Genomic DNA, 27,720 nt, shown 5'->3' on the forward strand with positions numbered 1-27,720 from the left:
GGTGTGAGACTACAATTTATTAAACATGACATTAGCATGAAGAGGGATGGGTCATGACGCTTGGATTATGTTGGCTAACCATTACTGCACTCCAACTAGTTCTTTGCTGTATTAATTTTACACACACTGATATTGTGATGATGATGTATTTGCAAGATATTGAGCAAACTCAGTTTTTAGGCACGTTATCCCCATTTCTTATAGTTGCATGTTTTCAATCACAGTAAAGCTTCCAAAAAATAAAAGCACTGTTGATAAATGAATGATCAACGCCTCAGGCTAATTTGTCTGTGATGTTACACCAGGTGGAGTTATGCAAGCACAATCTGATGTGCTGGGATCCATCACTTGTTATTTTTTGCCTCATAACCTGTTATGACATGAATATGGTTCTTGCCAGACATTTGTATAATTTCCTTCTTAACTTAAATTCATAGTTGAGCCACAGAACTGCTTAATGCCACAGCTTTTCTACAAACATTTTCAGGTCAAGTTTCTCAGAACTTCCTATTGAAGCTTTCATGCAGAAATAAAATGCAAGTACACCAATTAAGCACATCAAGAAAACACTTCAGAAACAAGAAAATGACCTGCAGGGAAGCTGACGACACATCACATCCACATGTGGAGAACATATCTGTCCAACTTGAGGTGCGTTTACAAAAAATGATCAAACGACAGCCAGATTTCTTAGTTTTGAAAAAATTAATGAACAGAGTCACCAGGGAAACTTGAGTATTACTTCAATACAGGCTGCCTTATGTGCATGCTCCACTTTCTTTATGGATATGTTCATATTTGTGAACTTTTTTTTACCTCTCTGTTGTAGCATAGCTTTTGAAAATTAAATTAAAGGAGACGTGGACAGTCAGTTTTGGTTGGGCTCCCTAAAGCAGCCCTAAAAGTAATCTGGAAGGCGGCACACTAATGAAAGCGGTGCATCCTGCAGCACAGATAAGCTTATCCACTGACCTACATGTTTCTGGAATGATCACCGAATGCTCGTCAAGCGCCATCAGGAGTCTTCACTTCCTTTGGTAAGAAAATTCAAGACATGCTACACAGACTCCAGCCATGTTAAGCTCTCAGCAGAGATATTCCTTCTTAGCCTACTTCTTTAAGCAAAAAAAAAAAAAATCATCATCGTGCTGGTAAATGCCTGATAGCAGAGAGACTGGTACAAAAAAAAAGGAGAAAAATTTAAGAATCACAGTGTGAACTTTCACAAACAGTGGCCGCATTTATTGAGAAATTTTAAAAATGTGTGGGAATGCGAGAACTGCGGCCATGTGACTCTGCAGCCTGGCAGTGAACTTTGTGGCTTCCTCTGTGCAGCAGAGAATAAAAGCGTCCAGAGGGCAGAGCAGTCACAGAATACCATTTACTCTCTCACTCACAGCCAGGAAACCACTTTCCTCTTACAACCCCGTCTCCGTGTAACTCAAGTGCCTCCTGGGTCACGGCTGTTGCTATAGAGACTATAATCTAGGGCAGAATAGGCTAAAGCCTTAAACAACACTTGCAGAGTTGAACTTACTGTGTATGAAAACCGTTATTGAGAGGTAACTAGGCAAACAGACAAGATATTAAGGTCCTTTTATTAGTTTTGTAAGCGACTACAGCGGACTGGGATATTCGCTAGGGTCTCTAGACCACAAGAACTCACTAGACAGAGTCTGAATACTTGAGCCCCCTCTAAAACTGCTTAGAAATGCCCAGTTTAATAACTCAAACACCATACAAATCCTAAAATGCATGAAGACACACTGGAAACTGTCTTTGCACGTCTGCAGAACATTTTTGGTCTTTTTCATCCAAAGATAAGGAATAATATCAATTTGTTTCAACATTATCAATATTACTGTTGCCTTAATTAATCACTGTAACAATTATTTGCCATCAGTGGTAAAGAGAATATTAATATAATTGAGGACTTACTAACTTTTTTTTTTTATTTATTTATTTTTTTTTAGAACTTATTGCTCCTGGTTTGGCTGTTTTGCAAAGGCCAGCAAACAGCGTGTCGAGGAGCATTGTGGATAAGTATTTCAGCTTCCCAAGCTTCATTCCCTTTCAAATATTTTAGAAATAGTAGGTGAAAAAAAAATCCACAAATATGGGAACTTGCAAAAAACTTAACAAATGGGCTGGGGTCCACTGTACATGTCCTTAGCTTTGGAAACAGTTTTCATAAAAATATGTAGGCAGCTGAAAGTTTTTATGCAAACTAACAATTTGTTGATTCAGTCTCGGTTTAGTTGGACTTGTACCATTTCACAGCACAATTAAGTAACTACGTTACCTTCAGGTGTTATAAAAATACTAAGTAAATCAAATATGCCTTAAAAGAAATTTGACTTTGTAATCTGATGCCTTCCTTCTCTTCCTCAAACTCCAGCTTCAGGAAGCCATCACAACATTGCTCCTCCATTAACAGTTTAACAACATTTTTGCCAACGTTGCACTAAGAAGCTCATAATGAACTCAGCAGATGCTCAGTTCCACCAGGTGTTTGCTAGTTGCTGCTGGCTAGTCTAGGGGAGCTGAGGCGAAGGGCTGCTCTGTGAGGTGAAAGCTTGGAAACTACATAAGGAGTTGCGCCTCGAGGGTGGAGCAAGCACCATGCAGGCGTTTTGCACAGCTGAATGAAAAATCCTTTACTCTCCCATGGCAACCAAACATGCATGAAAGAATCAAGGCGTGTTTTTGATGAGGGAGCAACATTATAACATGATGTTAAGCTAACAAAAGTTGATTCCACATAATACTGCCCCTTTAAGTATAAACTATTACTTATTTATAATTCTTTACAACTTGATGCTTTCTAATCTATTTGTTAGTTATTACTAATTCACTTGTTTCAACATCATCAATATTATTGTTGCCTTAATCATTGTCACAATTATTTGCTCCATATTTATTTGGTTTGCGTTTTATAATTTTATTCATTTTTCTATTTCCTGTGTTTCCACTGCAGTCTTTCCAAGTGTTTTTTCTGACCAACACATTTAGCAAAACTTTTCCTATGCAATACTCTGTGCTACACTGGTAAATAAAAAAGCTCTACAAATAACTAATTATTTAAGAGAAAAAGTTGATGCATGCATTCTTATGATCACAGGTCAATTAAATACGTTGGGATAAAATCTGCATTTTATCTGGAGATTTTTACCAATCCGAATCGCCGATCAAAGCCGACTGAGGCGGGGAAGTTACAAGAGTGTCACCGCGTGCGTCGGGGGGTTAAGCGGAAACAAACGCAGCTTTTGATGGCCGCGAACAGCTTGTGTTATTTATAGGAACCCCTCTGGTTGATATGGCAGAATGTGATTAGTACGAGCTAGCTCCTGCTTTACGAGAACAGCTTTTCATCCAGATTGCAGCGGCCTGTTACAGGATTGCTTAGCCGCAGCTGCAAATTTACATCAGAGATTACGGCAATCCAAACAATGCACAGCAGGGAGAGGAGGGGGGGGAGGGACATGGCAGCTCACAGGAGCTAACAGGGTTAGAGCTGCCTGAGACGGAAGAGGAAAGAAGAAGAAGAAAAAAACACTTCCTTGATATAGGTAGAGAGCCAGCGAGCTTTTTATCTCATTCTGCAATGCAGCTTTGACTGACCTTTTGAACTGGATGCTTTACAACAAACTTTATTCTTCACTCAATAATGAATGAATATACTAACTCTATTGTTAGTATATCATTACTACTCGATCTCAGTAAAATGAGGTACCACTCTCCTGTAAAAGTAACTTTGAAGCATCTTAATGTGGTTTCCATTTGCAGTGGCCTCATAAAAATCAAAGGAAGGATCTCCTGTTGAGCTCAGATCAACTTTCTGTGAGTGGTGTTTAGAAGAGCGGCCTTTTAAATCGACTTCATTACATTAGAGCAAGAATTGTTGACAGGTTTCTGTTTTATATGGATAAGAAATTAAATAGTATTTAAAGCAACAGAGATCAGAATAGTCAGTGTTACGGAGAGGCCTATTTATTCACCATTTCACTGGCGAGATAAACACTGATCTCATCATCGGACCTGGAGGTCTATTGACTCCTCTTGATGAAACTAAAGATCTACTCTGTTCCTTAATTACCAGCTGATGCCTTGATGTCACTCTCAGCTTCAGCATTGTGTAGACTCCAGTTTTTTTTTATTTTTTTTTTATTTTTTACAAATTTTCTCCCTTTTTAAAGATATTAAATAAACTACAGCAGAAAACTCATGTAAGTTTAACAGAAAAAAAGCAAACTCAAATTCTTGTAGGACTTAAGTTGTTCCGCTGCCGCTCATCAGGAACAGACTGGGCGCTCAATTTCCTGGGTGGGAGAAGGGGTGATGCGTTTAGGAAACTTAAGCTTCCAGAAAGTTATTTGCAGAGGAGTAAAGATTCTACTGAAATGTATATCAGTCATCACAAAAAAGTAATTTACATGCTTCATGTGTAATAAATGTTTATTTACCCCCATCTTTCCAAAACATCAATTTATAGTCCAGCCCTGCTCTCTCCATCACCATGGAGACACTAAAAGAAGTCCTCACGTTGTTGGTTGAATCAAGTCAATGTTGGTTGAATGTATACAAAAATACCCACGTCTTGTCATGTCATTTAAAGTTTACTGAAAACATGAACTACAGAAACCAAAATAAAATGCTGGTTAATATTCAACCAGTTTGACATTTTTAGCATCCATGAAGCTCCACCTTCATTTCCAAACAAAAATTCCACCAACTTTTATCTAATTTGGTTCTGCTAAGGTAAGGAACGAAAGAGTATTTTTGCTCTTTTTCAGACACATACATCAAGTAGCACAAATCAGTAAAAACATAAAAAAAAATCAACTAAACAAAAAATGCTAAAAAAGCAAACTGATACCCCAGCAAAACAGTTTCATTTTCACAAGAGAAGAATATCAGACTGCTTAAAAAGCCCAGTCATTAACTAACACCTTCTTAAATAGTTCAGAGATTTCCTGTTAAGTGTCAGTTTTATTAACAACACACACCTCACACTAACAGGTTCAACTGAAAAACGACAAAAACCTGTAAAACAGTGACCACAGACTCATCTTTCCTCAACTCAACATTGATTTACCTAAAACACAATCAGAGCCTCTCATTAGGAAAGCACAGTGGATCTCCTCATGTCTACGCCGACCCAAACAGATGTTGCGAGTCGCTTCCCATTCCCTCAACAATCACATGAGCCAGCCGTTTAAAACCAGTCTCACATGGGATGACAATGCCAGAATTCATCAAGCTCAAACTGCGCTCGCAGAGCGTGAGACATCATTTCACACGTTGCCCCGGCCACAAACGCCCACTCCATGGAGAATCATTGACATAAGCCGTCTTGGTAGCGGAGAAGGTTGCCTAAACAACTTGCGCGCGAGTCACAGAAAAACTGCAACCAAAACACACCGCAGTCTGCCATTATGCTTTCCATTTCACCTTCTTCCTAATTGTAATGTAATGTTCTTCTATTTACACAGTTAAATTAAATCTATGCAACGGAGCGATTCGTACTTTTTTCTTTTTCATTTCCTAATACCGCTGGTCCTAACCCTACGTCTAACTGCTGATAACCACAGACCCTTTCTCTAAAGACCTGCTTTCAAACACAAAGCCTCCTGAAACAATGGCTAGAAGTGCAACTGAAACAGGTAGAAAGACGAGCCTCTCTGTAATGTCGCAGACAGAGAATGCAGCAGAAGAGAGGACCTGAAGTTCCAGTTTTGCTTCCCCTCTTGGCTTTCATTCTCACCACTGAGCCGCTGGTCTCAGTGGTCTTACGTGACTCTAGAAAAACAAAACCATGATTGTTTTCTTTGAACGTGCTGAAACGAGGGTCAGTAATCCGATCTGCGACAAAGAGCTGTTTTTTACGGCATCTTCCTGATCTACTCCCGAGCGGAGCGGCTCTGAATGAATCATCTACATAATGACTGGACATTTTCAGCCCACTGATATTTATGTTGCAACAATGGATGTCACTATACTTAGTGGAATACATTTGTTTCGCAACAAAACCCATTTATAGAAGTCAGAAAAGCCTTCTTACGGAATCGGATGGTGATGTAAAAGGCAAGCTGAATATTGGATAAAGTCAAGATGTTATGCTTTAGCAACTCATGATAGGATAAAAAATTGTAGTGTACTTGTAAAAGGAAATATGATGAGTATTTGTATAATTTCAACACCACCCAGGTAACATTTAAAAACTGGACTTATGAAGGTTGGGTCTTCACACACGCCATGTATGATCACACCTAAATGCAATTCACTTATGTTGAGGTTAGTCTTTCAAATGAAGTTTTGTTAGCTTGAAATTAGGTTAAAAGGAAGTTATAGGATCAAAAAAAACAAAACAAAAAAACCCAAAAAATAAAAAACTAAACGGAAATACACAACTCTGAACTCCTGTCGTGCCTTTTTGCATATCAAACAAAAGTAATGTGAACTCCAGCTAACCCAGACTGCTAAAGACCTTTAGACATGCTTGAGTCAAGTTTTCCTCACTCTTCTCTCCATTTCAATCATCACAATGTCCTCACCCACCCTGTGAACTTCATCATCTTGGTCACCAGAATGTGTGGTGGCTTTTATGCAGTGTCAAAAGTGTAGAGAAATAAATATGACATCAGTAAATATTGGTAATCAGTTGTAACAGCAGGATAAAAGAAATTTCATATTGACCACAACAATGACGTTACCTAATCTCGCAATACTCTCTTCAGACTCTTTGTCTGCACTGGTGAAGGAGATTCTCTCACCTCAGCATGCTGAATGCTTAAGGAGGCAAATACGTCAGAAGAGTTGTATTTATTTTTTCTATTAATATGATTACTAATTATTATTATTTGATTAATATAATCATTTGAACACTTGGAGGCACTCAGACTGTGCATAGGGAATTATACTACTCTACCTACAAAAACTATTCACCTCTAAGGGGGTTTTACTCTTTATTGCTTTTACAAAACAATGATGAACAAAATGTAGATTTTTTAACTAAATTACAAAAAAATAAATAAAAACTGTCAAAGTGAAAACTGATTTCTACAAATTTGGAAAATATGTAGTTTAAAATAAGTGATTACATAAAATTTCACCCCCTTCAAGACAGTATTTAGTAAGTACTGACTTGACACGTAGGATCCCGCCTTAGGTGTCAACCAGACTTGCAGATCTGGGTGCTGCCAATTTCCCCGCTGCATGATGTTGCCACCACCATGTTTCACAGTGAGGATGATGTGTTTGTGGTGATCTGCAGTGTTTGGTGTCTGCCAAACATGGCATCTTTTCTGGTGGCCAAAAAGCTCCATGTTGGTTTCAAAGAACTTTCTTCCACTCCACCATGGAGTTTCCCACATGCCCTTGATCTCCATTACACTCATTCTGAGAGTGCTATCACCAACTGGTTGGACCTCTGTTGAATGAAGTCAGTCGCTAACTAGGCCAATATTTATGCAATCATGTATTTTATACGTTTCATATTTTTATTTGTCATTTTCTGAAACAAGCCTTTATGTTGACATTAAAGGAATTAAAAAATAAAAAAAGCTAAATTATGTTGATAAAGATGAGCTTCTAAATAAAAAAATATCAAAAGACAAAACAAGAGATAACTTTTAAGCCTTCATGTTAATTCTCAATAAATTAACAGGAAGGTGACATGATGCAACAAATGCAATAACGATGCATCATAAATGACACACAGTCCACATGACGTTACAGGATGTTGATAATGACATTTCACAAAAACGCAAACCTTTCTTCATACTAAAAAACAAGGTTTAGAGTCTCAAACACCCATGTCAAGATTAGTAACAGCGGACCAGCAACTCAAGATCTGATACCTGGAGCAAAAGAAATTGCTGTGTAAGTGATAACATCCTCATTAACTGGAAAAAATCATATAATGAAGACGTTACAACTTCCATTCAGTAGCTGCATGTGTAGGATATATTTTCTCTGATATCTACTCTCCAAAGGAAGCCTGAAAATATTTGGAATCTGGGATGGCTTCATTTAATACCCTTTGAGATGACCGTCATAATTACGCCAATGAATAATTCCCCATGTTATCTAAAGACACAGATGAGCCTGAGGAGAATGAACGGAGACCTACTTTGACCCAATTTGTTCAGGCCTTCATAACTCGAAGGTTGCGGAGATGCCTCGGGTCCCCCAGAGACTGACAGAAGCTTGGCAAAAGGCAGCCGCTCCTTCAAAGGTTACGTTCTCACTACCACACATCGAGATCATCAATAAGCATGTTTATGTTCTGGGCTTTTGCTCGAGCGGCTAATCGTTGCTCCTGTATTTCACCCCGTCTTGAAATGTTGGCCTGGGGGGGAAATATGTAAACGGTTGTGACGCTTAAACCAACACAGCATAACAAACACAGGGGCTGACATAAAATGATAATAAACATAATTTTATTAATTTTCCACAAACCCATTAATACAAAAGTCAGCCAGAACCTGTACACCGCCACAGGCCCTAGATGCAGAAGTCTAACGCTTACTCAACCATAAAGCTAGACAACAAGAAAAACAAACTGGTTGCCATTAGCAACCACATGAAAACAGCTTCCTAAGACGTGTATCTGCCAGGTGGATAATGCATGCTTCTCGATAGACCGCAGACTCTCATGAACTACCTGCTTGAGATTCTGAAAGCCACTTCCTGGCTACATAAAGACAGACGGCAGAGCTGCTGAAATGTGCAACAAGACAATATCCTGTGAGATGAGCTCACCGCAGCTGTCAGCCAATGCTGAATCTCGATTGAAGCGAAGGACGTCAAGAGATTTTATAATTCGAAATGTACCAATCGCTTTAAAAGAACAGTGACGTAGGCAGAGCTGGAGGGAAAAACTAGCTAGCATAAGTAAAACATTGTTTTCGACCACATTTACCTTTTCACAGTGGGGTCCATGAGCGACAGCCGGAGTTCAGTCATTTGGTTTAAAAACAGTTGAGGACGCAGAGAAAGCTGCAACAGGATGAACAGGTCCACTGACTGCTGACAGAGCTTGTCTAAATATTTGCATAATGTTGCACCATCTATACTGGCTGACTTTGAAATAGCAAAGCGAGTTCATCCAATATGTTTTATCGTGCTACTTTTCCCATCAAAAAATGCAGAAAGCTATAACCAGTCTCCGTTTGTCACAAAGAAAATATGCATTAAAAAACAGAAGAAGCCAGTTCACATCAGGTTGCTTCGACAAGATGTTGTATAACCTCTGTGAGTGTGTGGTAAAGGTTAGATTTTTTTGGACTGCTCAGGGCGGCAACAGCATCAGAGACTCAAAGTTTGTGGCCAGAGAGATAATAAAAAACAACAAGAAAGACTTTTTGGCATTTGTTCTGATTTTAATCTTTAAACTTCCGATGGTGTGCAACAATTAGATATGAACATACTAAAAAAAAAAAAAAATCTGTTGGTCAAGTCAGTTTGTTTTTCAAAAACATTTTATTCAAAGGAAAGGACCGCCTTAGGAGATGGTGGCTTCTGTGGAAGTCTGTCATGTTTCTATTTTAATGTGGAACACACGAGTACCATGTAACTATGTGAACATCATTGCAAGATAAAATGCAAGATTTCTGCAGCTTTTTAAAACCTTTTTAAGATAATTATGAGTGGAATTTAAGACTTACATCTCCACAAAAATGTACAAAATTCATCCAGCCAACTGGCGATAAGTTTCACTTACCCAAGATAGACGCAAAGAAGCTAGCTAGCAAAGGTACATTAGCAGCTAATAAAAACTTTTGACTGATAGAAAAGTCCAGTGAGAAAAGAAAAACATAGAATATACAAAATTAAATTTTCCGCCATGACAAAATTTAAGACATGTAATTAACGTATTTAATGCTTACTTGCTTTTCTAAATTAATTTAAGTCTTTTTAAGGCCTTAACTGTAGATACATGAATTTAAGACTTAAGGATATGTGTACAGCCAGTTTTGAATGGGATGATACAACAAAAATAAAAAATAAATGTGATATTCCACACATTGGTAAAGAAAACAAACAAACTGATAGTCATTTATCAAATACTTTCAATGCAAACACATTATGCATGTGAAACAGCATATTGCACATCCACAAAAAGGGGAAAGGCTCATCTAAATGACAATATTTTCTACCTCAACAAAACCCAGCTTCATCACCTCTTTTAGAGTTTAAAAGGGTGAAAATACAAGAATGTCTTGGCGTCCATCATCAACATAGAGTAATAAAGCCCTGATGTTCATTTCCTTCACAGGGGTTTCTAATAAACCATAGTAGAGGTAAGGGGAAAGTAGAGGAAATGCATAACTCCACATAATGTTGAGTTCAAGTGCTAACAAACAATGAAGGTTACCTCTTTTGAACCCATTCAAGCAAAACAATAAAAATATAAAGCCCTGAAGGTAGATCTAACGATCTAGGTCAGCCCCATAGCTGCCCAAGAAAGAAAGAAGTAGCGAAACAATGGTACACTAGATAAAGACAATAGCAACATAGAAATAAATATATATTTTTAAAAAACTTCTTAAAAATAACTCTCCTCAGTGAACATGTTTAAAAGAGGATTCTCCAGCCATAAATGAAGACCTGGACCAGCAATCTACCACAGTTGCTTGTTTGTTCTTCTTCTTCTATGAGGGCGAAGCAAACCGAGGGAGAGCGATACGATTTGCCAAGATTCAATAACCAGGTCAGACATATTCAGGTCAGAGCTATGCATCCATGCAGACATCACAGCAATTTCCCTGCTTCCATCCTGAGGAAGGCTGAAAAGAAGATTTCTCCTAATTGCCTCCTCTTTGGACCTGATCATTAAACACGGTTTCAAACAGCCTTCAAACTGTAATAATTGTGTTTTAATGTGTTGTAATTGTAGTGTACTATTAAAAAAGTCCATTAAAATGTACATTTTAACTGAAATATTCATGGTAAATATAATTTTTCAGCCGGAAACATAAACCCACTATTAGATTGTATTAGTTTCATCAAGTTGTGCGTCACATGTATATGTAGATAAATAGGTCTGCCTTAGGAAATGCCTTGCATTGCATTTTGAAATGCGCTATACAAATAAAATGTATTTGATTTGATTAAGAATATTCTGACTAATCAAAAATGCTGCTAAACAAGATGTCAGAACTGAATTCACTGAAACTTTCCCATCATATTCCAAAGAAAGGTCCGACTTAATCATTCATCATCAGCAAGGATGCCAGAGGCAGTAACTACTTAGAAATTTTTGTATGCAGGGAATTTGCCCCAGGAGCTGAAGCCTCCGTAAGTTACCATGAAACCGTCGTCACGACAATTCACAGGATGGACGGGATTTCTTTTCTGAAGCAGTAGCTCAACCACCTGGATTTACAGAGCGGGAGCTCTGTCATCAGAAGAGAGCTATGAATCATTCATTTTCTGTCCCATGTAATTTGGCACCTGTATTAGTGAAATGAGGATGCCGGTTTCATTTACTGAGAAAGCCTTTGGCAGCGGCAGATGGACAAAGAGCAAAGGAATTACAGGAGAAGTTGTCAAACAAGTAAAAGCTGCACTAAAGAAACGGAAATGCCTCGGCTTTCAACACACAAACCTGTCTCTGTCAACAAAGCTATGCAAAGTTGTCATGCGACTCCTGCTGCTGTTACTTTCGGCCTTCCGTGATTGGTCGAAACCGGTCCCAAGCTGAAATACAATGCATTAATAATTTTTTTTTTTTAAATCTGGCTACGCTCCCTACACCTAAGCAAAATATTACTGAACTCCAAAAACACCACTCTTCAGTATAAATGCTTCAACTGCTCCAAAAAGATGCTAAACACAGTTCAACATATATCTGTTATCATCATGGCTTTGTTTTCAAAAAACAAATTTAACTCTAGAGCGGTGTAACTCAGACTGCTCTCTCTCTCTCTCTCTCAAGCACACGCATTGTTGGGCTCTCTTAGACGCCACCTCTGATCAGAACAAATAAATGAAATAAATATTTAGCAATCTATTCTGCAACAGAAAATCTGAGTTTTTTCCTAAAATTAGCTGTTACTAATTTTTTTTTCTGTAGGAAAAAATAAGTTGGTGTTTAACACTTATTTTTGGGTTGAGCAAAACATAAAAGTAGAAAAACATACTATGTCTCATAAAGAAAGAAAGAAGTTGATTTTGTTTGGTTTTGCCCAAATTAAATGCCTCCATCTCACAATATGGAGGATTTTACTGTATTTGTATAATTTATTAACCAGAAAGAGAAAAGCTCTTAAAGTTGGTCCCAATTTATTTGCTTGGGGTTTTTTTTTTACCAGCAAACATTTTTGAAGTCTGTTACGCTAAAACTTTATCCTGACAGTAGAGAAAATAATATTCATTATTTAGAAACACGTTGAAATCACCAAGTTTAAGTTTCACAAAAACTGACAGTCACAAAATCTCACACCACACCTGCTCGACAGAAAATAATGACATGTTTTCAACAGGATAATAAAGTGACATGATTTTATGATCATGCAGCTTGACATAGATCATCCCTTCTTCAGAGTCCACTTCAGGGTGTACACAGTCACCACTGGGTGGGTTCAAAGATTTACCACGACAGCTTGTTGTGACACAGCAAAAGGACTTGCTTCCCTGTGTGCGTTTATTACATTAGCAATGATTTATTGGACCCTGTTTTCTAAAGTAATTTACAAGCACAGAGTGGCTAAAGTACAAAAAAACAAAAGACAAAAAAAAAAAAACTTTACGGTAGCGTGGCTAACCACCACAGAGCTCAGTTTGGCACCCGTTAAAAAATCAGAGCATGTATTCATTAGCCATGCATACAATACAAGATGTTTAGACTCAGATGAGCGATCAGTGGTTCAGCTTGTGGAGTTTGATGGACTTTGAAACAAGGTCGTAAAGCAAATTTCCCTGACTACACCATGTTACGAACCACTTAATACACAGTTTTATTCAGACGTTACGCTTGGATCAAATAGGGCAGCACAACTGTTTGAAAATATGTCATGATTGCCATTTCACTGTGGCCTGTAATAAAACTGCAAAGGACTATATCAAGCTTCTTGCATGGAGTCCTACTGTAGCAAATACAAATGTTGTTGTTGTTACTCTGAACAGGGTATCTGCAGATCAAATCAAATTTAAGACCTTTTAAGACATTTTTAATACAAAACTGAATGAAATTTAAGACTAAAAATATATATATATATATATATATATATATATATATATATATATATATATATATATATATATATATATATATATATATATATATATGGGATAGTTAGAGGAAATGGCTGCATTTACAAACAAGCATAGTAAAATCTGTGAAACCGGATTTGTGCTCATAATAAAAGCAAAAAAAAAAAAAAAGCTAGCTAGCTAGCAAGAGCATATTTGCAGCTAGTTACCGGTAGCCTCAAACGCCTAGAGTCACAGAACGCAATAAAGATGTTTGTGTGCAAGTCAAAAAAATTTTGGCTGACAAAATTCCCCACAACAAACTAAACGTCAAAATGTAAGACCTGTAATTGACCTTCTTAAAGCAAACTTACTTTTTTTTTATGAATTTAAGACATTTTAAGGCATTAATTTTAGTAACACAAACTTAAGTCTTTTAAATGGTGTGCGCACGGACACCCTGTCTTAAGTTCACACCTTGCCTTTGAAAGGAAACCACAGAAAAACCTCCTCCGACTTCAACTGTATGAAATGTTAAATACTGTGCAAAGATGTTTTGCAGGCACTGTAATATTTTCTGAGGGAATTATAATGCACTCAAGATTATTTTCTAATTTTCACAAGAGGACACCGTAGCTTGTCTGTTTTCTTGAATAGAGTGTTCTTGTCTCTTGTCAAGTAATGTTTAACTGAGCAATGTGATTGTTAAAAGAGAAACCAGGTCAGAAATGACAATAAATTAGCTGCACTACTGTCAAGTACGATCTCAGCTGTGATAACACTAATGAAATGACTGGTCTGCCTTTCATACCTTGTCATTTATGACTCAAGGACCTGGATCCCAGTGGTTGCCCTTTGACAGACACAACAGGTTGATTACCTGAGAGAAAAAAAGATTAGGCAAACATCAGAAAGGTAACATTTAAAAATGCTAACTCCAATAAATAGATTTTTTTTTTTTTTTTTACACTTATTTGACATTTTACACCATTAATGTCAACATAAAACCAGAAATCATAGAACTGCTTTGAAACTCACAAGCTGCAAACTTTAACCTACTTGCTGTACCATGTATGAAAATTGACGCTTTAGAAAATAACTTCTGTTATTCATAGATTGTCCCTTTTATTCCTTGTCTGTTCTTAAAGCTAATGGGGTTGCAATACCAAACCTGGTTCAGTCTGTTCAAAATGGCCATGTCTGGGTTGTGAGCTTTAAGATGAAGGAAGAAAAACAAAAAACCCAAGAAATTTTAGAAACTTGAAAAGATCTAACTTCTCGAGTCAAAACCCTTAAGATTTTTTGTTTGTAATTTGACTTTTGTATTTGGAGTACTCATGGAGGCGTCTTGTCCACCCTGGTAAAAGAGGTCTTGATGTCAATCGGACTTAAATCAAATAAATTCACAACAGCATTATATGTGCACTTTCAGAATGAATCTAAAAAACTGACCTTACAAAAATTGTTGACCTGAAATGATTAATCAATTATTGAGATAATCTGTTAATCATTAACTGGAGTATGCACACTAAAAAAAGGTCATTTGGTGAAGAAAACCTATTCAGAGCAGTAAATATATACATTTTGCATTTAAGATGAAACCACCGTTGTCTATAAATATGTTTTAGCCAAAACTCCTCAAGTTGTATAATTTTAGCTTCACCTGGTTCAGATTTACTAAAGCAATGCTGTGGCGTTTCATTTTAGGCCATAAAATGTTTATTTCCTTATTGAAAAAGTGAATTGGATTAATTAGCATCTTCTAATGCATTTCTAAAATTGTATTTAAAAAAAAAGGATTAAGCAGTTAAATGAAAAATCAGTAAAACATGCCCTTTTTTTTAATCCAATCAATCGTCACAATAAAGGGGTTAATCGACAACTAAAATAATCAATAGTTGCAGCCCTAAAAAAACAAAACAAAAAACAGATCTAGCTAAAAAAGACGAGATCAGCTCTGTCCTCGAGGAACACAACAGAGCTGCACAACAGAAGGGAGGGAGGGACTGGACGAAGCGGCAGCAGAAAGAGAGAGAACGGCATGAAGGAGGAAACATTTCTGACTTATTCATAGAGGCTCCCGATCGGCTCCAAACACATTGGACTGCACTCACACTCATTAGTTTCTGCCCCACTTCCTCCGGGGTGCCTTTATCCTCATCACATCTATTTGGGATACAGAGTCTCGACAAAGAAAACTTCCATCCATCACACACACAGAGGAATAAAGAGAGAGAAGCTCCCATTTCAAGCTGAAGGGGGCTGACAGGAGCGTTGGTGGGGGTGTTGGGTGTAATGGCTCTGGATTTTCTTTCTCCTCTTTTATTCCCTTTGATTCAGCACCACTGCAATCCATGAAACTGAAAGTGGCTGGGAGAAGGAAATCACCTGAAAGACCGGAGCGGAAGCACGGCAAACAGGGGGAGAAATTTACTTTGTGTTGAGATGCGTCACTTGGCATGGAAATGCAAATATGTATATAAGCTCTCAATTGCCCAATAGGTATTTCCATTTTACTTTCAAGCACAAATAATCACCTTAGTACTGTTATTTTTTTTAATTCATATCACTTTTTTTCCATCAGGAATGATGTTTCAGAAGCTACAACGTTAGCTTCTCTTGCTGGGCAACCAGCTAAATGTTTACTCCTTTATGATGTGGTCCGTTGACAATTGTGTTTTTAATATATTTTACTAAAGATCCAGTTAATTGTTTACTTACGATTAATTTGAATTGCCAACCAACTTTGAGCATTGTAAAATTTAATCCCAAGATGAAGATCTTTGAGGAGATCAGAGCGACAAATGAAAGGCAAGAAGCTGCAACAGCCGATACTCTCCATCACTGTGAATGTTATTCAAATGACAATAAAAATAATCATTTAAAAAAAAATAATAAATCATAGTCATGCATGCGATTGTTTAAAAACTTGTCACCAAATACTTGCATAAGCCTCTAGAGGTTGCAGCCGACAAAAAATCACACAAAATATGAACCACAAGTATTGGTGGATGGATTTTGTCAGATTTGGTTAGTTTAAAAAGAAAAAAAAACATGATTGATTTATTTTGATAAATCTACATCACAAAATTAACACATGCACATAAATTCAGACAGTCTGGTATAAAAGCGCAATACCGTATAAAACGTTGCAAATTGCAGCACCATAAATCCCCTATTGACAAGCGAGCGGTGAGTTTTTATTACAAACAAGATACAGTGACTAATGTTTACACTACCAGCAGCAATAATGTTTTACCTGGGCCTGCAGTCATTCTGAGAAAACTGTCTGCTTGATGAGACAAAGTACAAAACCTAACCTGTGGTAACCCAATAACTCCAGTTTGAATTGCATTTTTACAGGAATTAAACGATTAATCGGATTAATCGATTATTGAAATAGTCGTCAACTAAGTTGGTAATCGATTGTTAACTGGCGAATCAAAAAAGGTCATGTGTAGGGGAAAAAAAAAAAACTTATTCAGAGTTTAAATTAAGCCAAAACTGTACAAACTGTACATTTTGCAATTAAGATAAAACACCTTTGTCTGCAACATGTTTTCGAAAAAAAATTCCTCAAGTCCTATAGTTTTAGCTTCACCCCGTTCAGATTTACTGAAGAAATGTTGCGGGTTGCATTTTAGGCAAAACTATTTTTTAAAGGAACTGAATTGTTTGTTTATGTGCATCTTTTAATGTATTTAATGCTGTGCAAAAAAGCTTAAGCAGTTAAGCGAAAAATCTGTAGAATGTGGGTTTTTTTAGTCAGATTGTTAGAATAATTGATAGATTAATCTAAAAATAAAATAATCATTACTTGCAGAGCTATCTTTTTGTATAAAGTGAGAAATGCATTTGTTTTAGGCAGTATCTGACCACACTGACAAAGTAATCTACCATCATCGATTTGATTTGCAGTACTATAAACAGCAAATGCAACATTACATAAATGCAATATTTGACTAAAAACTCCTAATTGTACGAAAGCAGCCCGTAAACACCACTGCGCAAATTTACTGTGTGAAAATATTCCGACAGGAATGTCCAGTGGATGTTACAACAGATTTCTTCTCGCTGCGTTTACTTCCAAGAACCTCTCTTCCCCCCATGTGGTAAACAAAAACCCTTTCAAAATCCTTCCATTACGCAAGTGAGAACGCAAGTTCCTCTAAAAATGTCATATCATTCCACAGGCGGATCGAGACCATATTTCCACCCGTATGTTTAGTGTGTGTGGTCAGTCGGAAATATTTCTTTTTGTAGGTTGTTTTAACCATTAAACACCTAGCATGACAGAAGCATGGCTTGGTTTTTTTTTTATCAACAGGGCTGCTGATGAGACTCGACGAGGTGCAGACAGATGCTCTGCTAAGTGGGTCACATACACAGAGTAATCATTGGGGGGAGGATGGAGACTGAATGCACAGATGTTTCAACCCAATATGTCAGATGTATGTAAGTCTACATATTTACACTGATTACGAGTCAAGTCGCACGCCCACTGAGAATGTCATGGACCAAATATCCATCATATTTAACAGCATTTACATACAAGCATCAATGTGTGTTATAATTTTAACTTTTTTTCATAACATAAATCACAAATCCTTCAGGCGTCACATCAGCCGAGGCTCTCTGATGTTTATGTGGAATAATTAAAGAGGATTATAAATATTTCTTGATGGGATTTATTTACAAGAGCAAAACAGGACAAGAAAACACCGTGTATCATAATTTAGGTCAGTCCGGTTGAAAATTAGCTTTAATTGGAAAACTGCTCTGAAAGGAGAGGCTCCAACAGGCTTCAGTTACTGTATCAATTCGTCTTGATCCTTGGTATGCGACCGCCGCACCAACATTTGGCGCCTAATCCGAAGTAATCAGCGACAAATCCTTGGGAACAATTAGCTTCACAGGAGGATACAAAATATGCGGATGACAGTCATTCGCCATTCTGGTTTTTTTCTTGGCCGAACCAGTCACGCCGGTTTGAGTGAAAGATCGGAAATGGTCGTCACCGGGTTACAGAGATTTGAGTCACGGGCAAAGATCAAGATAAGTTGAGAAAAAAAAAATACAACCGGGATATGTATGAAGTTAAATACAGAAAATAATCCCTACAAAAGTCAGTGAATTAAAAACAGGAAGTGACAGAAACAACTTTTTTTTTTTTAATCCCTGCTGTAGTTAAATGAGAACAAATGTGAGAGACTGGAAGGAACTAGTCTACATCTGCTGTGAAAACAAAACTACATGGTTGGGGTAAAAAAAAAGTTTTTCTTCATTTAAGCACTGTGGCAACAACTTTGATATAGAGTATTTGTGAAAAAGGGTTTCAGTTTACATATTCAAGGTATTGCTTAGATGATAGCTGAACTATGACCTCCAAAGCGAGTTGAAAAAGGCGCTTATCCCCAACTCTGCCTGGATTTCTGACCAAACAGCCAATTAAAGAGGTGCGGCAAAAGCAAAGGAGGGGGATTAGCAGCTAGTACTGATGGTGTCATCCAGGATATTTTAGAGTGGAATATCCTCTCTGCTGCCGCAATGTCAATTTGTTAGCAAGTCATGACAATCATGAGACGTATAGCAACAGTCTTCAGTAAGAATCCTCTTCACGTATGTTGTGAGACTGACTGCTACTGGAGATTGTTCCTGCCCACAGCATCTTTAAGGATGCTAGGGGTGATATGAGTTTGGACAACATAATAGTTTCCCCTTTCGGATAAATAAAGTATTTTTTAATTGAATTCATTAAAAATTTTTTAAACGTACTTGACATGTATTATATCTTGGTCCATAACCTAAAACTTCATACATTAAAGTTTGTGGTTGTAAGGTGACAAATTGTAAAAAATTTTTTGAAGAGTTAGAAATACTTGTGCAAATCACTGCATGTGTCAAATAAATGCATGTTTCTTTATAACATTAGATCAAGAGTGAAAGCAAATCTCATGTCAATTTTTTACCAAAACAGCAACAAAGCATGAAGGTTTTTCTAACCTCAGGTACAACTTTTTGTTTTTTTATGTGTGTCAGCCCGCCACAACATTCTATCACCAGCCAAAAATCAACAAAGTCAAGTGTGAATTTAGTCACTTTTTTCTTGGAAAAGCTCATTTCTCATTTTGTTTACATGTGAAATTGACTTGCTGGAGAGGAAATGAGAACTCAAGCAGTCACCTGCATGTGGGCATCTTTAAGAAGAAGTAAAAGACCTTCCCTCTTTGAGATAAAATGTCCCTGGACAAACATCCAGAGCCGCAGCGACGGCAAAGAAAAGCACAAAACACAATGTTACCGGCTCAAAAGCAACACCGAACAGCAACACAAAGTCCAGAAATCCGAACCGGACTCCGATTTCCCACTGCTTTACGGTTTCGGGATCAGCGAGAACTGCAGCAATAAAGACGGTAAAGCTGCCATTCAGCAGGCTTTTAAAACAATAGAACCGCCAAGTAGAAGCAGGGAAAGCGCTCAAACGTAGCTGACATTATTAGTCCAGGCTTTTAAATCTCCATCTTTGAAGAATGGGAAAGCCATCTTTGGAGAAATAATGACGCAAGACATGAAAATGAGATCAACTGTAGTCTTGGCAGATGTTTGCCTTCTTAAACCATCAGAGGGGCTTAATACAAGTCCAAGTGAACGCTTGTTACACGGTATGTACATTTTTTTATACTATAAATCATCTGATGGGTTGAAAAGTGAGAAGAGAGTGTGTAAAGTTGAATCTGGTGAAAGCAGTAGATTACCATCAACTATGAATATCTGCTGTATGATCTGCATGAGATAAGTGGAAGGGATATTTGCTAACAGTGCTGGTAAAAATAAATTAAAAAATAAAGTATCTTTTAGAGCAGCACCATTATCTCGCACTGAAAAAATGCGAACATAATGCTGCATGTTAGGAAATGACAATGTTTGACAAACCCTCCTGCTAATACTTTGCACAACCTCACGTTGGCAATTGGACAACACTCAGTCTAACATTTTTTGGGGGGGAAGTAAAAGAGATGGATCTCTGGACAAACTCTCTACCCAATTCGGCTGTTTGTGTTGAATAATTACATTTCTGAAGGAGCCAATAATGACCCATTTTCCGTCTGCTTTCAGAGTTCACCGGGTTTTTATTTCATATCAAATCTGTTTCTCCTCAAACACTTCATGATTCATTTGACTGGGAGGACAAAAACAAATAAATAAAAAAAACTTCCACAGAACTCATTAGGCCTGTCAGATAAACTGACCCAGTAATTATTGTGATAAACGATAATATTGTTCTTTTTGAGACCATTTTAAGTAACATATCAATAATAGCGCAACAATGGGAAGTTTGCCAACTCTCAAAGACTACCAAACTTTTATTAAGTAAAGAACGTTTAGCACTAGAACTGGAAGACATTTTTAATATCCAAAATAAAAACACAACTAACGATAATAAATGAAAATATAAATAAAAAAAACCACACACAACTAAAACTCTAAATAAAATGGATTATGATGTAAAATGTTAATCATCAAATGGAAGCAGATCTCATTTTAATTGCTCATGCGATTCATTTTTTAGCACTTATTAAAGTTCCTTCATTTTTTTCAAACAACCAAACAAAAACCATGTAAATAGTGTGTAATGGTTGTTATGGGACTTTGCCATAGATTTATTTTATTATTTTTCTTTACATTTTTCTACTGTTCAGTAAGAAAAAGAAAGGCTTCCATTTCATTCGTGTCACATTCAAAATGTCATGAAATATTAATTAAAAATTCTTAGAAACACCTAAAAAAACAAAAGGTGATGCACAAAAAGCTTCAGGTTTGAATCTTGTACTCTTTCTTTGGCACAACCCGTTTGTACCAGAGGTCGATTTCTACCCGTTGTTAGATTACAGGCAGAAACGACAACGAGGAGAAGCTGATAGCTCTGTTTACATTCGAGCTGGGAAGGCCTCTGAAGCCTCATCAGATACAGCATCTGTTTACAACACGACAACACAGCCGTCAAATTAGGAGCGAGGGTCTGAAGGCAGCCAAATCCTGTTTTTTTTTTTGTTTTGTTTTTTTCCTGAGACAATCCCCTGATTTGAATGCAGACAGCGTTGCTATCTTGTCACACAACAACACTCTCCCCTTTGACAACCACCACTTTTGTCTGTCAGCACAGTCAGCTCTCGTGCGTTTTGGTAAATGAAATCATCCCAGCAGACAGAACAGAAACGTGGGTGATTCACAACACAGCCGGTCTAGATCCGATCTAGAGGTTAGTTGCTCTCACTTGGCGAGGTGGCGGGGGAACAACACAGGACACAGACTTATAAAACCGGACCAAACGGTTTAGCTCAGAGCCTCGCAGTGAGAATAAAAACGCCTATAGACGGACCGTATAGCTGCGCTAATCCCAATCTGTGTAAAAAAATGACAATGCTGCTGCTGCAGCTATTAGTTTAATGACTGTTAGAGGGGATGACAGCTTCATATATTTAAAAAGGTATGGCAGAGGAGCTATAGAAACAGGCTATGTTGTAAATATACATATGCTCCCAAATGGCCGATTACGCCACCGGATCCATTCCATTTTCATGGAAATACCCAAATATTTAGTTTTTTAAATTGGGAATTTTTGGAATCTTGGTTCCCCAGTTTTCACCAGATTCATTTTTTTTTACATCTACACCATTAGTGCCATTGGAGTATTTAGTGCCAGTGGAGGGGAAAAACTTTGTTATGACGTGCAACACTGCAACCACTTTTATTTTTGGTTCTCAACAGATCAAAATGGAGTAATCACTGACCCAAATGTGCAAAAATGTTAGCATGGGGCCCCACACATAGAAGCAACAACTTATCATAATACTTCTACACACTACACCATGTCCACTTGTTCAGGCTGGTGGTGGATCTGTCATGCTGTGGGTCTGCTTCTCTCTCTAAAACACTGCTAGGGTGTGGGATATCAGCCAATTTTAAATAAGAAAACTGAAAACGAACCATCACTCTATGATACAAGTTAAAACTTATGTACAAAAAATTTAATAAATCACTGATATTTTGCTACTACAATAAACAAATGCCTTTTACAGATCGGTGGTCTGTGCTGTGAAGATTGCTCAGTTCAGATTATAGGTAGAAACAATGACAAGAGGCAGTTGATTACATCAGAGATAGAAAGACCACTCAACAGATATAACTGTTAACAACAATAGTAATAAAATAACACAGCCATCACATTATGAGTTTTAGTTCACTTTTTCTTGCCTGATTTAAATATGGACAGAAGCGCCACCGTTTAATAAAGTGCACTGTTTCTTTTAGTTTATTGATCAATACCTAAATTACCATTTAAAGACTATTGTCTTTGCTGGGCAGTGAAACTTTAGGATCTCTAGAGAGCAGCCATGCTGATGATAATATTAAATTGTAGCGACAATTAATAATACAGTCCTAAGCCTGCCGTTCTTTTTCCATCAGAAACATGCTCACGTTCATTTAAAAAAAATGCATACCAACAATATCAAAATATTTTAAAACAGACTAGGGAAAAATTAGGTTGAATTAATACAGAAGACTGAGGTCGGACAGTATCAGAATGGCACTCAGAACGCTACAGTGAAGCTAGCGATAATGCTAGCATGGGGCCCCATAACTTGCGCAAACAAAGACACTTACCTCAATTTACGTCGAGCCTTCCCGTCATTTATCGGTGTCCGTGTTGTGGGAAAAGGTGCCAGTATCCGAAAAAATGTTTTCGAGAATTAAGTAGCGGCAAGCTGGGCAGCTTTCAGTTACGAGTTTGCCACGGGTTAGCAGCTAGCTAGTGGTGCCCACTTAAAGAGCAACTTGAAGCTGGCCCACTGCGCACATTTCTTCTTAATCAGCCGTCCTCGAGTTCTTCAGCTGTTTTCGCACTTTTAAGTGTTTTCCTCCCCCAATGGCTCTCAGACTGGTTAAAGACAAAGACCACGGCGAAACCACCCGCGACTGGAGCGAATTAAAGACGCGGAACATCAAAAAAAATCCAAGATGTCCACGACAATCAGTAAGGAAATACAAAAGGTAAAAAAATGCGTACGACCTCCGGGCTGAGCGAAACGTTTTCCTCTAAAGCGTGCCGCACCCAGATGTTTTCGCTCATAATTTCCTTGTGTTTAATCATTGGCCATAGTCGCGGCTGTAAGGCAGTCGCTCGGAGCTACATGGAGGCTGGTAGGAATCCAGATGATGAGGTGAGTTTCGTCTCCGCGACCTTTACGTGTAGGAGACGGCTGTCCGCCAGAAGTCGCTTTTCCAGCTTCAGCCAAAGCCGCTTCGATGATGCTTTCACTGTCTCACCCAGAGTGTGTGTTTGTGATGATCCCCATGTTCCGCCCTAATGTATCCTTCCTTGCTCAATACGGATCCACCTTGACCAAATACAGCAAGTGTGTGTGCATCCCGCTGTAAATGATGTTTTAAATCCCGTTTCCCAAATATACAAAAGGTGTTTGCACCATTATGTGACGAGACTTCGAACACCGGTAGTGTGCTGGGGCCCCCTGCTGGAAATCCCATATATCGTCTTTAATAAACATGAACTTATGCGTGGATACTGCAGTTCTCTCTAAACAGATTTTGGTCTCTTTCTAATGCTGTCAACATTGGTTATATGCAAAAATGTAGAGGTTAAGGATGTTTATGCATTTCTTGTTCCATAGAGTTATTTTATGTTTTTTATTCTTGTATTTATATGTGACTTAGTGTCAACCTGCAATGGGACGAGATATGGAAATTAGCCTCTGGGCTATAATGTCATGTATTTACATGTAAATGGTCATTAAAATGTACTGCCCCATTTTGAAAAAATAAAATAAATTTGAACCTCTGAAACACACTAAACTGCCTCATCAGTCTTGATCTTTAAAGTTTGTCTTTCAGTCATATTTCTTACACTGAAGCACATTTTTATTTTTTAATATTAAAGAAGACATTTTCATATTGAAATGGTCTCAAATGTCTTTTATGTTCATTTTACATTTTAAAATTGTTTCTACTTATGATGTTTTCGTATCAGTCAGTCCTTTGCACTGAAAGAAAGCATCCTGGCATGGCTCACGTCCAAGGAAGCTTTTCAGCATGTCCATCCCGTCCACCGCGCCTCCAGCTTCTAGTATCACCTTCCTGTACTCTTTCCCGACCTGACAAGACACGCGTGAAGACGTTTTACACAATACAAGATCGAGTGCAAATCAGATTTAAGAAGCAAGCTAACCAACTAACCTTTGGGTTCATAATGCCTTCCTTTTTAAAACGACTGAAAAAAATGTCCATTGAGTAGACTTCGCTCCACAGATAGCTGTAGTACTGACCATCGTAACCTCCAGCCAAGTGGCTGAAACTGGCTGTCATATTGGTTCCTGCAGAAATCACACACATATTTATTGACGTATTTGACAAAAAGAACGATGCAAAATAGTTTCACAAGAGCTGGCTAGTCATGCAGAGGAGTACTGGGATGAAAAGTGATGGAGCATTGTCCTGCACAAGCATCAGTCTTTTTCCAAAGATCCAGACTTCTTTTTGTCTTGTAATAGCTAGCAGAAGGTTTGAGAGTTGATTTTGAGTCAATATTTCAATCTGAACTGGCTCATCGTTAGTAATACCAACTCATACCTCCACCTAGCTGGTGTCTGATTCAAAAAGGAGCTTTGTGCCCATTATTGATCCACCCACCATTTGGTTCGTCAAGAGTCACTCTCATTTCATAAGTCAAGTCAAAGTTCATAAAACCTCTAGATAATTCTTAGCCCAGTCTAGATGCTTCAGTTTATGTTTTGTTCAGTGGTGGTCAAGTTTCAGCCTTCCTTATGTTGGCCATGTCTCTTAGCTCTGAACATCTTATACTTGTTGGTATTCCGGGAACATTGCAGTTATAGGACATGGCAGAGCTGAAAGATGATGGGTCACTGACAGCTTCACACTTAATTCTTCTCAAATCTTTGGTAGTTAATTTATGTCTTTTTCTCTCAACAAGTTTCTTGCAGAGCTATCCAGGGTGTACTCCGCCTCTTGCCCATTGACCGGTGGAGATAGGTACTAGCACCTCTCACAACCCTTCTAGGGATAAACCTGTTTGATAATGCATGGATGGATGAAGTTTCTTGCAACCCTGTTGACTATTTCCTAAAAAAGCTTGATGTTCTCTGATCACTTCCCAATATCTTAGCAATTTTAAGAGTGCTGCATACCCCTGAGAGACTTTTGATCATTTTTACTTCTCAGAGTCAAGTTAAGCATGGCTGAACAAGATACGTCTACAGTAGTCAGTGTTCTCTCTAGTGCTATGCAACTTTAACAATCTAGCTGTTGTTAGTAGAACTGACCAGGTGTAGCAGGAACACCAAGGATGTCCTGGCAGTGCTGTGCAAACACCTCAGCTGTATCTGCACTTGGACAGGAGTGAAGGGACTGGTCCACTTTACTGAGGACAACCTGCCGCAGGTTCATCAGACCTAAAAACAACAACATCAAATTGAGAGAGGTTCTAAGCATGCGCCTTACAGAGAGTTGTAGGTTTCAGAGAATTCGGAGCGTCTGACCCGTGTTTGCTACTCTGGACGCAATCAGTTTGTCGAGCAAATCATCCGGGACCGGAGTCCCATCCTTGTAGTGGCTTGACATCCTTCTTAGTGGCTCCTTCTCCCAAACCCAGTTCTCCAGCATCTGGGACGGCACTTCCACAAAGTCTGTTTCCACCTGAGTACCGGTGAATTCTGAAAACGTGGTCTGTGTCAAACAAGCGCAGAGGTTCATCCTCTATTGCTGGAATAAAACTAAACCATACATAGAATGCAACAATGCTGAAACTGCAAATTGAGGAATTTACACCTTGGAGCAGAGCTCATGCATCACGTGGCCAAACTCATGAAAATATGTCTCCACTTCATGGTGTTGGAGGAGGGAGGGCCAGCCTTTTCTCGGCTTTGTAAAGTTAGCCACCATAGCAGCCACCGGAAGCCTGCGTTTTCCATCAGGTCCTCTGCATCCTGGCAGGAGGCCAAAGCAAGCAGCGTGGCCATACTTCCCTTCCCTAAAGAACATTCAAGTCAGCTTTTACAAAACTAGAATCAGAAGCTCAAACATTTGGAGTATGCTATGACAGAACTTTAGAGCATAAGGATAATTCAGCGTTTTTAGAAGTTGACGTTGACACCATCTTTACCTTGGGTGCAAGTCCAGGTAGAACTGTCCAATCTCCTCTCCCGTCTCAGAGTCGTGGGCTGAATAAAGCTTGACATCTTCATGCCAAACATGAGCGCCCTTGACCTCTTCAAAGGTGAGGCCCAGCAGCTCCTGGTAGATACCAAACAGCCCTCCTGTTACCACCTCCAGGGGGAAATACTCAATCAGTTTGTCTTTGTTTACAGCAAACTTGCACTGCTCCACTTGGTTCATGTAGTAAGGCAAGTCCCAGGCATTGATCTGCCCATCGAACTGGAAGCCCTTCATCAAGCACTCCCTCTTCTTCAGTGCAAGGATGTACTTTCTTTCCTTAATTCCAATGGGTTTTAGTCTGTCGTAGAATGCATCTGCAAAAAGTGGAAAGGTGAAAAGGTTTAGCAGACTAACATCAGTGTGTGTGTGATAAATTTTCAAGACTCCAAGCAGTCAATTTGACAGCCTCCCCATGGTGTTTTGTGATCTTTTTTTTTTGTACCATACAAGTTTCTTGTGCATCAAAAAAAAAAAACAAACAAACAAACAAACAAACAAACAAAAAAAACATATACTGTATGGCGGCCCCTACAGTTAAATGCAGAGAACAATTGTTAGAGATCACGGATTTACTGTGGAATTTGGGGATATATAAATGTGATGAAGTGAAGGAGTTATTGTGCTAATACTGACTAGCTTAAATATTTAAGCATCTCACCTTCTACTCTGTAACTTCAAAAATAATGGGGAGCAAATTTTTTTCACCACATCCACTGATAAGTTACAAATTATGATATTCCGGTAAAAAAAGACTAACGAAAACATATGTAAAGTTAACAAGCTTCCACAAGAATTGTCTATCAAATGCAAGTAACTGATGTTTCCTGAGAACCAGATATCCATCTGTCCCTTATTTTCAATGTTCTTTTCTTTTTTCCTTTTTTTTACAAATAAAAAAATCAGCAGAATTACGCTTTTAGAGTTTTATTACAATATTTAATATATAACTTTTTTTCTTTTAATTTTAACTGCCTTTGAAACTGTCGCCCTAAAAGACGGCACATGATGCATCAACCGTGATGCCCAAAATTCCACTTCTTTTCATAAATTTCTAAGTTTTTAAAAACATTTTATTTGTATGTGTGCATCTGAAGGCCTGACTGTGCGCCTAAACAATAAATTAAAAAAATGGCAAGAATATTCTCTTGTATCATTTTGTGTAAACTAACTCAAGAAACCTCAATGTTTAGTTTGTGCTGAAAATACTCTAACTCTCCACTAGAGACCGCTGTAAGCACATTATGTAGAGCCAAGAACCGTGAAAGGCTTCATTAA

The 27,720-nt window shown here is 38.1% G+C and overlaps 2 protein-coding genes across 4 annotated transcripts in view; both read right to left on the reverse strand.

Moving 5' to 3' along the window:
• Window positions 1-23,757, reverse strand: part of LOC103154513 (protein LAP2) — a 68,714-nt gene extending 44,957 nt beyond the window's left edge. Inside the window, exons 1-2 of the mRNA XM_016662743.1 lie at window positions 22,864-23,757; window positions 14,009-14,077 (exon numbers count right to left, since the gene is read on the reverse strand). The gene's annotated coding sequence lies outside the window, so the exon portion shown is untranslated. The remainder of the gene's footprint in view (window positions 1-14,008; window positions 14,078-22,863) is intronic.
• A 362-nt stretch (window positions 23,758-24,119) lies between these two features.
• The window catches only part of nln (neurolysin (metallopeptidase M3 family)), a 21,628-nt gene continuing 18,027 nt past the window's right edge, over window positions 24,120-27,720 (reverse strand). For all 3 annotated transcript variants that reach the window (XM_007575822.2, XM_007575823.2, XM_007575820.2), the window contains exons 8-13: window positions 26,393-26,759; window positions 26,059-26,260; window positions 25,770-25,956; window positions 25,554-25,682; window positions 24,451-24,587; window positions 24,120-24,368 (exon numbers count right to left, since the gene is read on the reverse strand). In XM_007575822.2, the coding sequence (XP_007575884.1) occupies window positions 24,225-24,368; window positions 24,451-24,587; window positions 25,554-25,682; window positions 25,770-25,956; window positions 26,059-26,260; window positions 26,393-26,759 (1,166 nt within the window). In that variant the 3' untranslated portion in view covers window positions 24,120-24,224. The remainder of the gene's footprint in view (window positions 24,369-24,450; window positions 24,588-25,553; window positions 25,683-25,769; window positions 25,957-26,058; window positions 26,261-26,392; window positions 26,760-27,720) is intronic.

The sequence above is a fragment of the Poecilia formosa genome, unplaced genomic scaffold (genome assembly GCF_000485575.1).
Source record: "Poecilia formosa unplaced genomic scaffold, Poecilia_formosa-5.1.2 Scaffold389, whole genome shotgun sequence".
Taxonomy (NCBI): Eukaryota; Metazoa; Chordata; class Actinopteri; order Cyprinodontiformes; family Poeciliidae; genus Poecilia; species Poecilia formosa.